This window comes from Apium graveolens, chromosome 6 (genome assembly GCF_009905375.1).
Source record: "Apium graveolens cultivar Ventura chromosome 6, ASM990537v1, whole genome shotgun sequence".
Taxonomy (NCBI): Eukaryota; Viridiplantae; Streptophyta; class Magnoliopsida; order Apiales; family Apiaceae; genus Apium; species Apium graveolens.
In genome coordinates, this window is record NC_133652.1 from 54,693,455 (window position 1) to 54,707,662 (window position 14,208).

Here is a 14,208-nt window from a genome sequence, read left to right on the forward strand (position 1 = left end):
TTGACAAGTTGGCTGGTCATGAGTATTATTATCTTCTAGACGGATATTCGGGTTATAATCAGATTTGTATTGCACCAGAAGATCAAGAAAATACTACTTTTACTTGTCCATTTGGCACATTTGCTTTTCGTAGAGTTTCGTTTGGCTTATGTGGTGCACCTGCCACTTTTCAGAGATGCATGATGGATATATTCTATGATATGATTGGAAATAATATCGAAGTGTTCATGGACGACTCTCCGTCTTTGGACATTCGTTTGATGAATGTTTGAATAATCTTCGTTCGGTGCTCAAAGGTGTGTGGAAACTAATTTGGTGCTCAATTGGAAAAAATGTCACTTTATGGTGCAACAAGGCATCCTTCTTGGGCATAAAGTCTCTAGCAAGGGCCTTGAGGTGGATAAAGCCAAGGTAGGAGTCATTGAAAATCTTCCGCCACCTATTTCTGTGAAAGGAATCCGTAGTTTTCTTGGTCATGCGGGTTTTTATCGGCATTTCATCAAGGACTTCTCTAAGATATCTAAGCCGCTGTGCAACTTGCTCGAAAAAGATATGCCTTTCAAATTTGATGATGAATGCTTGGAGGCATTCGAGACTCTCAAGAAGAGTTTAATAACTACACTAGTTATTACGACACCTGATTGGACAAAACCTTTTGAGATAATGTGCGATACGAGTGATTATGCAGTGGGAGCAGTTCTTGGGTAGCGCAAGAATAATCTTTTTCATGTGGTCTACTATGCTAGTAAGACGCTTAATGGAGCTCAAATGAACTACACCACTATTGAGAAGGAGCTCTTGGCTATAGTCTTTGGTTTCAAAAAATTTCGATCTTATCTACTTGGGACAAAGGTGACAGTATTCACTGATCACGCTGCCATTTGCTAGCTGGTCTCAAAGAAGGATTCAAATCCTAGACTTATTCGTTGGGTGCTCTTGCTACAGGAATTTGAGTTAGAGATCAAGGATCGAAAAGGTACTGAGAATCAAGTAGCTGACCATCTCTCTAGATTGGAGAATCCCGATTCTACTTCACATGATAAGACATTGATCAACGAATCTTTTCCGGGTGAGCAGTTGTTCGTAGTTCAGGAGGAAGAATCATGGTTCGCAGATATTATGAACTATCTGGTTAGAAATATAATGCCTCCTAATATGAATGCGGCTCAAAAGAAGAAGTTTCTGCATGAGGTGAAGTGGTACATGTGGGATGAACCATATTTGTTTAGACAAGGAGCTGACCAGATCATCAGGAGATGTATCCCATTTTGTGAGATGGAGGGGATATTACGAGGCTGCCATTCCACAATTTATGGTGGACATTATGGTGGTGAAAAGACAACAGCTCGTATTTTACAAGCAGGTTTTTTCTGGCCTACGTTGTTTAAGGATGCACATTAGTTCGTTTTAAGGTGTGATCGTTGCCAAAGAGTTGAGAATCTTACTAGAAAGGATGAGATGCCTTTAAATGTGATGCTTGAAGTTGAGGTCTTCATTGTTTGGGGAATCAATTTCATTGGATCATTTATCTCGTCCTGCAATAATCAGTACATCTTGCTGGCAGTCGATTATGTCTCGAAATGGGTAGAAGTCAAGGCTCTATCGACGAATGATGCAAATGTAGTGTTGAATTTTCTCCATAAGCAGATATTCACAAGGTTTGGAATGCCACGAGTAATCATAAGTGATGAGGGATCGTATTTCTATAATCGTAAGTTCACTTCTATGATGCAACGCTACAATGTGAATCATCATATTGCTATTGCCTATCATCCGTAAACTAATGGTCAAGCTGAAGTGTCTAATAGAGAAAGTTGTTTGTCCGTCAAGGAAAGATTGGTCTTTAAAGCTCGATGAAGCTGTTTGGGCCTATAGAACAACATACAAGACTCCACTTGGGATGTCCCCATTTCAATTTGTCTATGGTAAGGGATGTCATTTACGTGCGGAGCTTGAGCATAAGGCTTATTGGGCATTGAAGAAGTTGAACCTTGATCTAGATGCAGCTGGGAAGAAGCGAATGCTTCAGTTAAATGAGCTTGATGAATTTCGACTGCAAGCGTACGAGAACAACAAAATATACAAGGAAAAAGTAAAAAGGTGGCACGACAGGAAGCTATCTCCTAAGTCATTCGTGCCGGGGCAACAAGTTCTTTTATTCAACTCCCGTCTCCGACTTTTTCCTGAAAAGTTGAAATCAAGGTGGTCTGGACCTTTTATCATCAAAACTGTGTTTCCACATGGAGCAGTGGAGATTTTTGAGAACGATCCGGGCCAAGCATTTAAGGTTAATGGTCAGAGATTGAAGCACTATTATGGGGACACGGCAAACCGGGAAGTGGTTAGTGCCGTTTTATTGTCAACTTGATCGAAGTACTCTACGTCAAGCTAATGACGTAAAAGAAGCGCTTCTTGGGAGGCAACCCAAGATTTGAGACTATAGGAACCTTTAGAAGTTAGTACTCTATCTAAAAACAAAAAAAAATCAGAAAAAACAAAGGCAGAAAATTATTTTTCCAGAAACCTCCCAGGCGCCCGCCTGGAATCTGGGGCGACCGCTTGGGAGCTGGGGCGCCCGCCTGGAACCCTGGGGCGGCCTCTTAGAACCCTACTGCAAGAATTTTTTTTCCTGCCTTATAAAAAAAACACAAAAACACAAAAAATAAAAACCCACAGCCATAAACCCCATTAACCCACGATTTTTCTCCCACAAACCCCACTCCTAATCAATTTCTAAACCTAAATCCTACCCTATATATACACACAACCCCTCCATATACACTCCCATATACTTTCAAATTAAAAACTCTCTCCTACACATAAATCTCAAACACTTATTCTCAATTTCAATGGCCCCTAAGAAATCTCGAACTGTTGATAGCAGCAGCACCATTCCTACTGCTGATTCTTCGAGGGGTACTGCTGCGAGGCCCCGTTTGGTAGACAGGGCTGTTGAAGGAGTATGCTTTGCTTCTGACTAAGCCGATTCTGAAGGAGAGGGGATTTTTTCCATCGAGGAGGGATGGTGAGTTATTGCCGATGATTGCAGAGAAGGGGTGGATTACCTTTTGTGAGTCTCCTGAGGCGGTTCCGATGAGTATGGTTCACGAGTTTTATGCGAATGCCAAGGCCGACAAGAATGGGTATACGATTGTTCGTGGGCTTATGGTTGATTACCAGGCCGAGGCAATTCGCCGTGTTATTGTGCAGCGTCAGAGGAAGCCCCAGGAGGAGAATTGGAACGAGAAGACCCCCGAGGATTTTGACTCGAATTTGATTATTGCTACTCTCTGTCAGTCGGGCACGGTGTGGAAGTTTAAGATGAGATCTAACGAGTATCTTTTTTTTCCGGCTGTTGCAATGAACAGGTATGCCCGTGCATATAATGCCTTTATTTGTGCTAATATTTTGCCTTCTTCGCATGCACATAAGGTTACAGTTGAGAGAGCCAGGTTGTTATGGGGGATCTTGAATGAGGAGTATTATGTGGACCTTGGTGAGTTCATCTACTAAGGGATTTTGAAGTTTTTTAGGGGGAGGTCGCATAGCAACATCCCTTATGCCTCTATCGTCACGAAGCTGTGCAAGGCAGTTGGAGTCCACTGGCCTTCTTATGAGCAGCTGCAGATGCCTGCCGCTCCTATTGATTCATCAACGCTGAATGCGATGCAGGAGTGGACGGGTGGAGAGCACGAGGAGCATGGTTTGGGATATCATCTTCTAGGGGGACGTCCAGCAACTGGTGCTACGATGTCTAGGCCTAGTCAGGTTCGTGATGAGGCAAGTTCTTCTAGAGCCCATGGAGGTGATGGTTCAGGGATGGCTGATGTCCAGTACATGAGGCTTTCCAGGAGGATGGATGCGATGTATGAGTCACAGAGTAGGTTTGCACAGGAGCTCACCCTAGCACTTGGGACTGCTTTCAGAGGCCTTGGAGCTGACATCCAGTGGCCAATTTTTAGTGATGACTCTGCTTATCCGCCTCCTGACACTCCACCCTCTGAGGGTGATGATGATGATGATGATTCTTCTGAGTAGGCATACCTTGTGTTCCTTTCTATTACCTTCACTGGGGACAATGAAGATTTTAAGTTTGGGGGTGGTAGTTAAGGAACATATTTGTGTGTGTGTCATGTAGTTGCATATTCATGATAGTTTAGTTCATATAGTTGCTTATTTTTGCCATATAGTTTTTTTTTTATTATTATTTTATAGCTTTATTTATCATGTCATTCAGCTCATGCATATACCATGATCCCATTTGTGATATTGATGCGAGTGTAGTGATAGCGTTAGAGTGATGTTGAATCTTATAGGTTGACATGCATGCTAGAAACACTTGTAATTTCACTAAGTCTTAGAGTATACTTAAGGATTAGATTGTTGTCATGGTTTGATGGTTTTTGAGGTTAATCTATTGATTATGCTTAGAATTTATGATAGGTTCTTAATGATAAAAGGCATGAAAAGATAAAATTGGAGTAAAAAAATTGGAATTCATTGCTAGTTGTGGCTATATGTCAATTGGATAGTAGCCGGCTCGTATTTTATGCGAATAGTCTAGGGTTGCGCAAGATGGAGCGAAACGCACTTGCTCAGAAATTTGAAAAAAAAATAAAAAAGGGGAAAAAAAAGAAAAATATGGTTTAATGCATAATTGATCACGAGTGAGCTCTTTGGTATTAGAGTTATTAAGTTCTTAGGGGACTTTGTGCCTAGTGACCTAAAGCTTATATAGTCTGGGATCCGCTAACCTAACGCTCGTTAAATGGATGCCATTGCATAAATCTTTTGTGGACCTCACTCATTGCACGATCAAATAAGTATTTGTTTATTGTGTTGAATAAAAGCATTATTCCGTAATAAGCTCCAGTGATCTTGAAGTGTTATAAGTCATTTTGTGTCTAGAATTTATTCTTCGTATAATCATGTGATTTCCTTGAGGATAATTGAGTTATGATAATTGATCTAGTTTCGAAGCATATATGTTAAGTATTTGCACACACCACATTTCTAGTTGTATGTTAGCTTGCGTGATTTGATTGATCTTTAGTCGCCTAGTTGTATTTGTTGAGATGTTATGTGTTGGTTGGTTTAGTCATTGCGAGGGGGATCGTTGCATTTCATGTATTTTGCATTCATGCATGTTTTTGTTTTATTTTTGAGTCTGTGACGCTTGAGGACAAACATCAATTTAAGTTTGGGGGTGTGATAAGTGGCATTTTATACCACTTAGAACATCTTATACGACTTGAATTGATGTCTTGAAATCAAGTATTTTGTGTATTTGATGCGTTTTTCTAGTGTTTTTGCATTTCAGGGTATAACTTGCGTATGTAGGAAGAATTCATCAAAATAAGCCTAGGGAAGTACTTGGAATCGGTTGCGTGAAGTTATGCGAAGAAATCGGAAAAATCAGGTCCAGAACGAAGAATTTTCCAGAAGTGTCCCAAGCGCCCGCCTGGAGATCTGGGGCGGCCGCTTGGAAGCTGAGGCGCCCGTCTGGGAAGCTGGGGCGGCCGCCTGGGGTCGAGATTTTTAATTCTGCTTTTTATAATTCGTGTTCTACTGGACTTCTGAGATGACTCATTCTTGTGGACTTCTATATAAGTAATCTTCAGAGACGTTTTACGATATGAAGTAACAAGCAAGGAGCAAGGAGAGAAGATTAAGAAGACCGTTTTAGCACACCACAACGAAGAAGAGGAAGCATACGATTTCTTGTGATTCTTTTATTCGTTGTAACAGTGGATGCTAGTTTTCTTTACTTTGAACCTATTACTCTTGTGACGTACTCTGGTTTTAATAAGTATTTTATTAGTTTATATTATCGTGTTATTATCATGTTTTCATATGAACTCATTGTGACGATGAGTTCTATCATGGGCTAATCGTGATCATGGGGTCGTAGCAGATTTACTATGAATTTCTCTAGTTAATTGTTTAATACCTTGGTGTGTGATGATTGTATGATATCTAGCATAGGTTGTGCTTATTCGTCTTATGTGCGTCGCGAACATATAAGATAGCCTGTTAATCTCTTGTGAAGCGACAGTGAATCTTGAGATTTAGAACTTGCCATGCTAGTATAGGTTCATGTATGTGTATGCATGATTAGTGGGTAACTCTAACCGTTTTACTTGCCCTGTGTAATCATAATGAATAACTTGCGCTTAAATCGTTATATTGTCAAATTCTATGGACATATAAGGTCTCAACATAATTGATGCCTATTCAACTTCTAACTTAATTGTGGATGTTTGGTAGAATGGTACTAGTACTATGAAATTGGCTTTTATCAGTTTCGTGTTGTTCGATTAATATCAACACCGTTACATGCTAAGGGTAATAACAATGACTATTGAAGGAAGTAGTAATGAAGTTATGATCTCATGTGTGTTTAATATTGTTAATTCAAGTAATAATTTAAGTGTTTTATTCTCGTAGTTAATTGTAGTTAATAATTAATTAATCAACCTTAAGTGTTATTGTCTTGACATTGAGAAGTAATCATACATTGGTGAGTGAGTGTTAATTGAACATAATTAGTCAGAGTCTCTGTGGGAACGGACTAGAAATCATTCTATATTACTTGCGAACACGTATACTTGCGTGAATTATTAGCGCATGCTTTGTGCCTAATAGTAAGATACGAATATGTCTTCAACTTTTTTCAGGTTTCTAGTTCTGATCAGGGTTTGGAACGGATTTCGGATTTCGGGTCGGGTATCGGTTCGGAATACCTAAGATCCAAATTCAAATCAAAACTCTTTCAGATGTAAAAATAAGATCCAAATCCAAATCCAAAAAATTGGATTCGGATAAATTCATATTGATCGGAAAGGGTCAGGCATCCATCTGGTCGGGTAAAAATTGTCATCCCTGATATCTCAGAGCAACTCCAATGGAGGTGCAAAGAGCGATGTCAACGTCATGTGACATGACGGGGCTTGACATCCTTGTTAGCGTTAAGAGATGTCATTGGGGTGCCAAAATGAGTTGGTATGGGATGTCAATTTGGGGTGTCAAAAGTTGACATCTCATAAATCGGGTCACAACTTTATTAGTGGTGCCAATGTTGTCCTAATTGTGCATAAAAATATAATTTATCTAATACATTTCTATTATACATTTTTTTTATTTAGTTAGTGAAGTTGACATCTTGGGATGCTAACTATTAGAGTAGTTTTTTGAAAAATATGCTAAAAATGATATGAAAAAGAGAAAATTTAAGATATAATATTTTTGATTACGTGGCGAAGCTAACATAGGAGATTGTCAGATTAATTGGCCAGCATAGTTATGTTTAGGTATAAAAACCAATACCATTTGCAGCCTACAATAGTCATGTACAAGTGTTCAAATTCCTTTAAATAATCAAGGCATTTTGCATCCGTTAATTATAATTTGAACAAAGCTAATACTGGATGACACAAGAGATAAGGCCAGGCTATTGGCAGGGTATAACGCAATGATAACACATCATATAAACTTCCTGGGCAGCACTAGGGGGCGTAACATGGAATGCAGTTGGTGCAATCAGGACGGATCCAGGATTTTTTTTCAGCTAGGGAAAAGATTGGACTTGTCTTTGAACCAAGTCCAACAAATTAGGATCACATAGTCTAAACAATTGAAATTCTTAGGCAACACTAACAGGATATGAAATCAAGCAGGACAGGGTATAAGTTGAAGTAAGATATTTAGTTTGCTTAGTAAATTATCACACAACTAAAAAAAGGAACATGATTACTGGTCTTTAAATGCTGACCAAATTTTGGTAATTCAATGACAATATTTGAAAGAAATAATTAATGGTGGAAAGCAACTTAGTAATCTTAAGGTATGAAAGAAACATAATTTTGTTTCACTTTATTTAGCAAATATATCTCATCTCTCAGATATGACAATTCCATTGTCTGACACGATTTGACATAGACAAAACACGAAAATAATTTACGTACACAACTCGATCAGCCTGAATACGACCACAGGAATTAACTTCTAGATTTTCATTCCATTCCTGAGACTAAATATAATAAATGATGCGAACATGACTTGATTACCATGAACAATATGACTGATGACTTGATTAACATTAACATGTAATTACGACACGAAATTGACAGACACGAAGTAGACATGAATAGAATCTGACAATGCCAGCAGTTCTCAGGGGGGCAGAAAGATAATCACTAGTACTTCTGTTACCTGTATTGATCTTTTACTTTTCTGATTAGTGGGATGCTTTGCTCATGCCTGAAGAAATTGAATGGATCAGCCTTGGTCTTTACCTTGGCTAGTCTTCTGAAGTTACTCTTAAAGTACTTCTTTCCCCAGTGTTCTGCTTCATTGTAGGTTGTGTTCAGCTGCTTATTTATCCCCAGGTCCAAATCCCTGTAATTCTGGTAAGCTCTTCTCGGGGAATGGGAAACGTATGGCTTCATGTACTTATACAGCTTCCTGATCCAGTGCACATGCTTCTTCGTTGCCTTGGCAGTATTTACGTCCCATTTTACTAAATACTGTAGGTTGTACAAATTTCCTTTTCTATGTGGATACGGGATCTTAGATTTTGAAATCTTATTCATTCTTCCTCCAAATGGTTCCATTATCACAAAAACTGATTCTTCTGTTTGAAATTGTTTCCAAATTCCTTCCAGTCCACTTTTCGGTATTGGTTTAGTCACATAATCTGATTTTGCCTTGAAATTGCTCTGGTAATGGTCTGTTCTTGTCAGGAAAACATCCCAGGAATTATCTTTCGGATAACCTGCAAACGATAGTGCAGATTCAAACCATGTCATTTCTGTGCAGTCTTCTGCTTTTAGATTGAATTCTGGGAACCACTTGCCCATTAATGGTATCAGCTTACTGATTTTCCCAAGATATAGCGACTGAAACGAAGCTTGCCCTGTCTTATTGTTAACCTGCCCAACATTCTGCATGATGATTCTGATGAAGAGATCTTCTGGTAACTTATCAGCAACATATTGCCACTTGTTAACAAGCTCAGTGGCTCCTTCTGCTAACTTCTTATCGACACTAAAGTATGTCACTACTGCTGGCACTCGGACCAGCTTAATTTTCCACGATACAATGACTCCGAAGCTGGCTCCACCTCCTCCCCTGATCGCCCAAAACAAATTTTTTCCCATGGTTTTTCTGTGGAGGATTCTACCATACACATCAATCAAGTATGCATCTATTATGTTGTCAGCTGCGAGACCATGTTTTCTCACCAGATTACCAAATCCTCCACCACTAACGTGGCCACCAATGCCTACACTAGGACATACCCCTGCAGGAAACCCATGAACTTTACTTTTCTTCGCGATGTTATAGTATAGTTCTCCTAGTGTTGCCCCGGATTGCACCCATGCTGTCTCGTCCTCTATATCGACTCTGACTGCTCGAAGATTAATGAGGTTAATAATAATAAAAGGCACTTTGCTGCGGAATGATAGGCCTTCGTAGTCATGACCACCACTCAGAATTCTAGCTTCCAGGCCATGTTTTCGGCTGCAAAGTATGGATGCTTGAACTTCGATATCAGTGAAAGGAGTGATGATATATAAAGGTTTTTGGGTTGTAGAATTAAGCCATCTCGGATTTTGTTGAGATGACTTCATAAGCGATGAATAGGAAGGAGAGCCAGGTGCTAGGAGATGGTCAGAAGAGTTGTTAATTCTTTTAGTATGGGAGGACATGCACTTGACAAATGCTGTATGTGTTGCATTGCTAGTTGTTAATACTCCTGCAAGGAGGAAAAAAATTAACGTGATGTTGGTCATGTTGTGTTTGTGAACTAATTGTGATCATACAGTACATTTCTTGCTATTTGTAGATAATTAGCAAGAGCATGAGACTCACCAGCAGTTTCTTTCAATTTCTTTCTATTCGTTTGTCATTAATTTGATTCTATATATATTTATTACAAATATTTACAAACGATTAAGGCCATATCATGGGAAAGGCGACCCAGCTTCCAAAATTAGGGGAGCCCTAACCTTTTTTTAAAAAATCAATAATAAACTGAACATATGGACTCAATTCGCTCAAATCTAGTTTTTATACTCTCTACATTTCTTTAATTAAATCTGAAAAATATATTTAAATTTAATTTAAAAATTTGTTTAATTATAAAAACCTTTAAATTAATTTTTTTAATTGAAATAATGTATACTGTACAAGAATTCTAACCAAAATTTATTTAATTTAACGGAGAACACACGTAAAATAGAATAGCTAATTTGGGAATTAAAAAATACCTTCCAGAGCATAACTTACAAAAGTGATCACGCAAAAGATCGTTTGGGTTCGATAGCGATAAGACAAGTTAAATAGGATGATACATTTTATTAGTCACATAATGTGGGATTTAAGATATGACTGTCAAATCAGTTGAATTTACTCAATATTTTATTATAATATACTACCCGACTAATTAATCTGTTTCTTTCTAAATTCATTAATGTTATTTTATGGGAACGTGTTCTATAATGTATTGAAACCCTGCAATGCAAGTCAGTCTGTATTGTGAAAGATAAGTTTAATGTGAGGAAAATGTCCAAGTATTCAAAATAACACAGCTCAATAATTTTTATTGACCCAATAATTAAGCGAGGCATACAATTATGGGCCGCGGCGCATAATCTTAGCCACCGTGCTCAACTTCATCAATTTGAATTTAGGGGTGTATTTATTTCAGATTATAAATGATTGTTAATAATTTATGGAATTTAAAAGATTTTCGTTGATTTCAATTTTTCGTGGATTTTGATGGAGTTGATCCAAAATTTTGTAAAGTCTTGTAGATTTTGTGGAGTTTTTTAGAAATCCATCAAAATCTCATGTATTTTGAAGAGATTTCAAGATATTAAAAATGTACCAGTAAATCCATCAAAATCCACAACTTTTTTAAATAAAAGAAAATCCATGGACTATTGAATACCATCAGATTTTGATGGATTTTTTAAAATCCAAATTGAATACCACTAAATTTTGATTGACTTTTTAAAATCTAAATTAAATACACTTAGATTTTAAAAGACTTTTTCCAATTCTTGTTGAATATCTTGAGATTTTAAAGGATTATTTAAAATTTAAATTGAATACCCCATGATTCCTAAAATCCATAAAAATCCTTCAAAATCCCAATTGAATACACCCACCTTAGTTATACAATTATTACCCTAGAGGAGATGAATAGCCTATTTATCAAATTGTCAAACAACTTACGATTAAGTATGCATATATGTTATAATTTGGTGCTAAAAATACCAAAGTACCTGACATAATTTGACTTTTATTCTCTATAAACTTTATTTTTAACACAAATTGAATTCTATTCTTTGTAAATTTTATTTTCTTTTTAGTTAGTGTTCATCCGATCGTCTTTTTATTTCATAAAATAAAAATATTTTTTAAATAATTTATAAATTATATTAAAAATTTATTAAGTTACGTTAAATTAAGTAAAATAACTTATATTTATTTTTAATTTTAGAAAAACTACAAACTACTAGGTAAACTACTTACACGAATTGATTTATATTTATGTAAACTTTATTTATTTATAAATTATATTAAAAATTTATTAAATTACGTTAAATTAAGTAAAATAACATATATATATATATACTTTTATTTTGAAAAACTACTAACTACAAAGTAACTATTAACACAAATTGACTTATATTCTCTGTAAACTTTATTTTCTATAGCATTATTTTAAAAATAATTAAGTAATAGCAAATGACTTTAGTAACATTTATTAACTTTTAAACTGAAAATTATTGATTTAACGATCGTATTTTATTTTTATTTTTTTATCGTAGGTAACCTACGGCCGCTACCCTTCGGGTGCGCACTGGGTAAACCCTACGGGCTCACGTAATAGCCTGCAAACCACGTGAATCAAGGTAATCGAAGTAAACCACATTTAAGCGACAAGCTCTAGCTCAGTACGCATAATCATAAATTCTCCTCCCGTGGGATTCGAACTTGTGACCAAGAGGATAGTTATCCCCTCTTTAACCAACTGAGCCAACCCTTGCGAGCTTAACGATCGTATTTGTTACTATCCATCACAACGTTTATTTACTTTAAATTTAATAAATATATTTTAACAGTAACATATTTATGTGTTGTATTTAGATTATATTAAGTAATTTTAAATTAAGTTTAATAACATATATTTACTTTTAATTTGTAAATTAATTTTTATCGATAATTAAGTAATATTAAATAAACTATATTGAAAAGGCTAATTATAAAATAATTATCAAATTATATTAATTGATATTAAATTATCTAAAGAACAGATATTTGATTCATAAGATAGAGATACAATTCATTTCAAAAAGATAAAACTAATATGTTAGATTTCTATATCAAGTAAAACAATGCAAAACTAGAATTATATTGGAAAATTTCATAACTGATTCGATTCGTTTTAACCACATAACTATTTTTTGAAAGTAACAATTTAATATTTGATATTAATATATTAATTTTAATTCGTGTTTCGCACAAATTATGAATAATTCTCTACAAATATTAATTCGATATTTTTAGTCTCGGGCCCGTATTTCGCACGGGTTATCAACTATCTATATTAATAAGCGTCCCAAATCTTGGCACTCACTAGAAAATTATACATCTATTTTTAAAATTTTATGTAATAAAATCTCAACGGACAAAAAATAACTTCTACTCTCTATAAATTTTATTTTCCTTCAATTTTTATTTGTTGCTGAACATCCAAGCGTCGCTTTACTTTAAAATAATCTTATTAGTAAGTTAACATGTCAGATTTATATAAGTAAGTAATTAGGTGTATGCATAACTAGAACTATACTGTGAAATTTTAGAGTTATACTTAATTTCGATTTTTTAACTACATATTTTAATAGCATTTTATATATTATATTTAGATCTATATTTTGCACGGATTATGAATTTCAGTTTTATGTAAATAATAATATGATATTATTATTTTTAATTTTGGCCCATGCTTAACACGGGTTACCCACTAGTATTAACTAATTTTAAAAACACACATAAAAAAGTGAACTTAATCACCTAGTTCAAAAAACCATATACTTAAAATATCAAACCAAGATTAACTAATTCAAGTACTTTCCTAAGTACTCCCCTTTAATCATTAAAAAGTTCATTAAATTCAAGTCTCGACATTGTTCTTCTCAGTTTCATCTTTGTTGTCTTTGTCAGCAGTGGACTCCTTTATTTGTTCCTTTTTGAGAAGAGCTACAGCAGCATCCACCATGTTATCAATATCACAAGATCTGAGAGTAGGAGTAATAAGTCCATTAGAAGGACCAGATGCAGAAGTTCCCATTCCAACCACCATCTTCCTCAGCTACTGATTTTGCTTAGAAACAGCTTCAACAACCTTAAGAATCTTTTCCTGCCCTGCTTTCATCTTTTTCATGAACTCCAGCATTTGCATGGAGTTATATGAACTCTCTTCACCCTCAACAGAAACATCCACAAAAAATTCAATGTAGACCAATTTTCCATCCTTATCAAACTTTAAATTTGATTAATTAAGAGTTTTTACATCAAATAAATCAGTGATAGGAACACACTCCTTGTCCTTTAACTCAACTCCATACCACTTGAATACTTTTGTCAATAATAAACCATAAGGTAAACAAGTTTCAGCTTTTGCACACAATACATCAAGCATATTTTTCAAGATTAAGTCAGCCAAATCAAACTTTCTACCATATAAAATCATGACCACAACCAACACATCTTGAGCATAGAAATTGGACCTTGTTCCTAACCTAGGACAGATGTTTTCAATACAAAGTTTGGACAAGAAATGAGCCATAGGGGTCACTTGTGAGGTAGGGGGAGGAACAAACAACTCAACAATAGAATCAACAACTATCAATTTTAATTGATCCAAAGCAGAGTAACCCTCTAAATCCTTGGGACCCCTCTTATTATGAATATATAAGGAATAACCCTCTAAATCCTTGGGACCCCTCTTATTATGAATATATAAGGAAGACATATTTTGGATTTCAAGAATAACACTCAGAAATAACGGAGACAAATTGATTCTCACATTCGACACACCAGACACATAATGACCAGATTGATCAACATGCACATTCGAATAAAGGCTTTGACCAAATTTGGATAACAAAATTTAGGCATTTTGAATAAAAACAA

At 35.8% G+C, this 14,208-nt stretch overlaps 1 protein-coding gene across 1 annotated transcript; it reads right to left on the bottom strand.

The window, feature by feature from the left end:
* Positions 1 to 7,835: 7,835 nt before the first annotated feature.
* On the bottom strand, positions 7,836 to 9,866 carry LOC141663955 (berberine bridge enzyme-like 22). Its single transcript, XM_074469804.1, has one exon. The coding sequence runs from the start codon at positions 9,792 to 9,794 to the stop codon at positions 8,208 to 8,210; it is 1,587 nt and encodes a 528-aa protein (XP_074325905.1). The 5' UTR covers positions 9,795 to 9,866; the 3' UTR covers positions 7,836 to 8,207.
* Between the last annotated feature and the right edge of the window lie 4,342 nt (positions 9,867 to 14,208).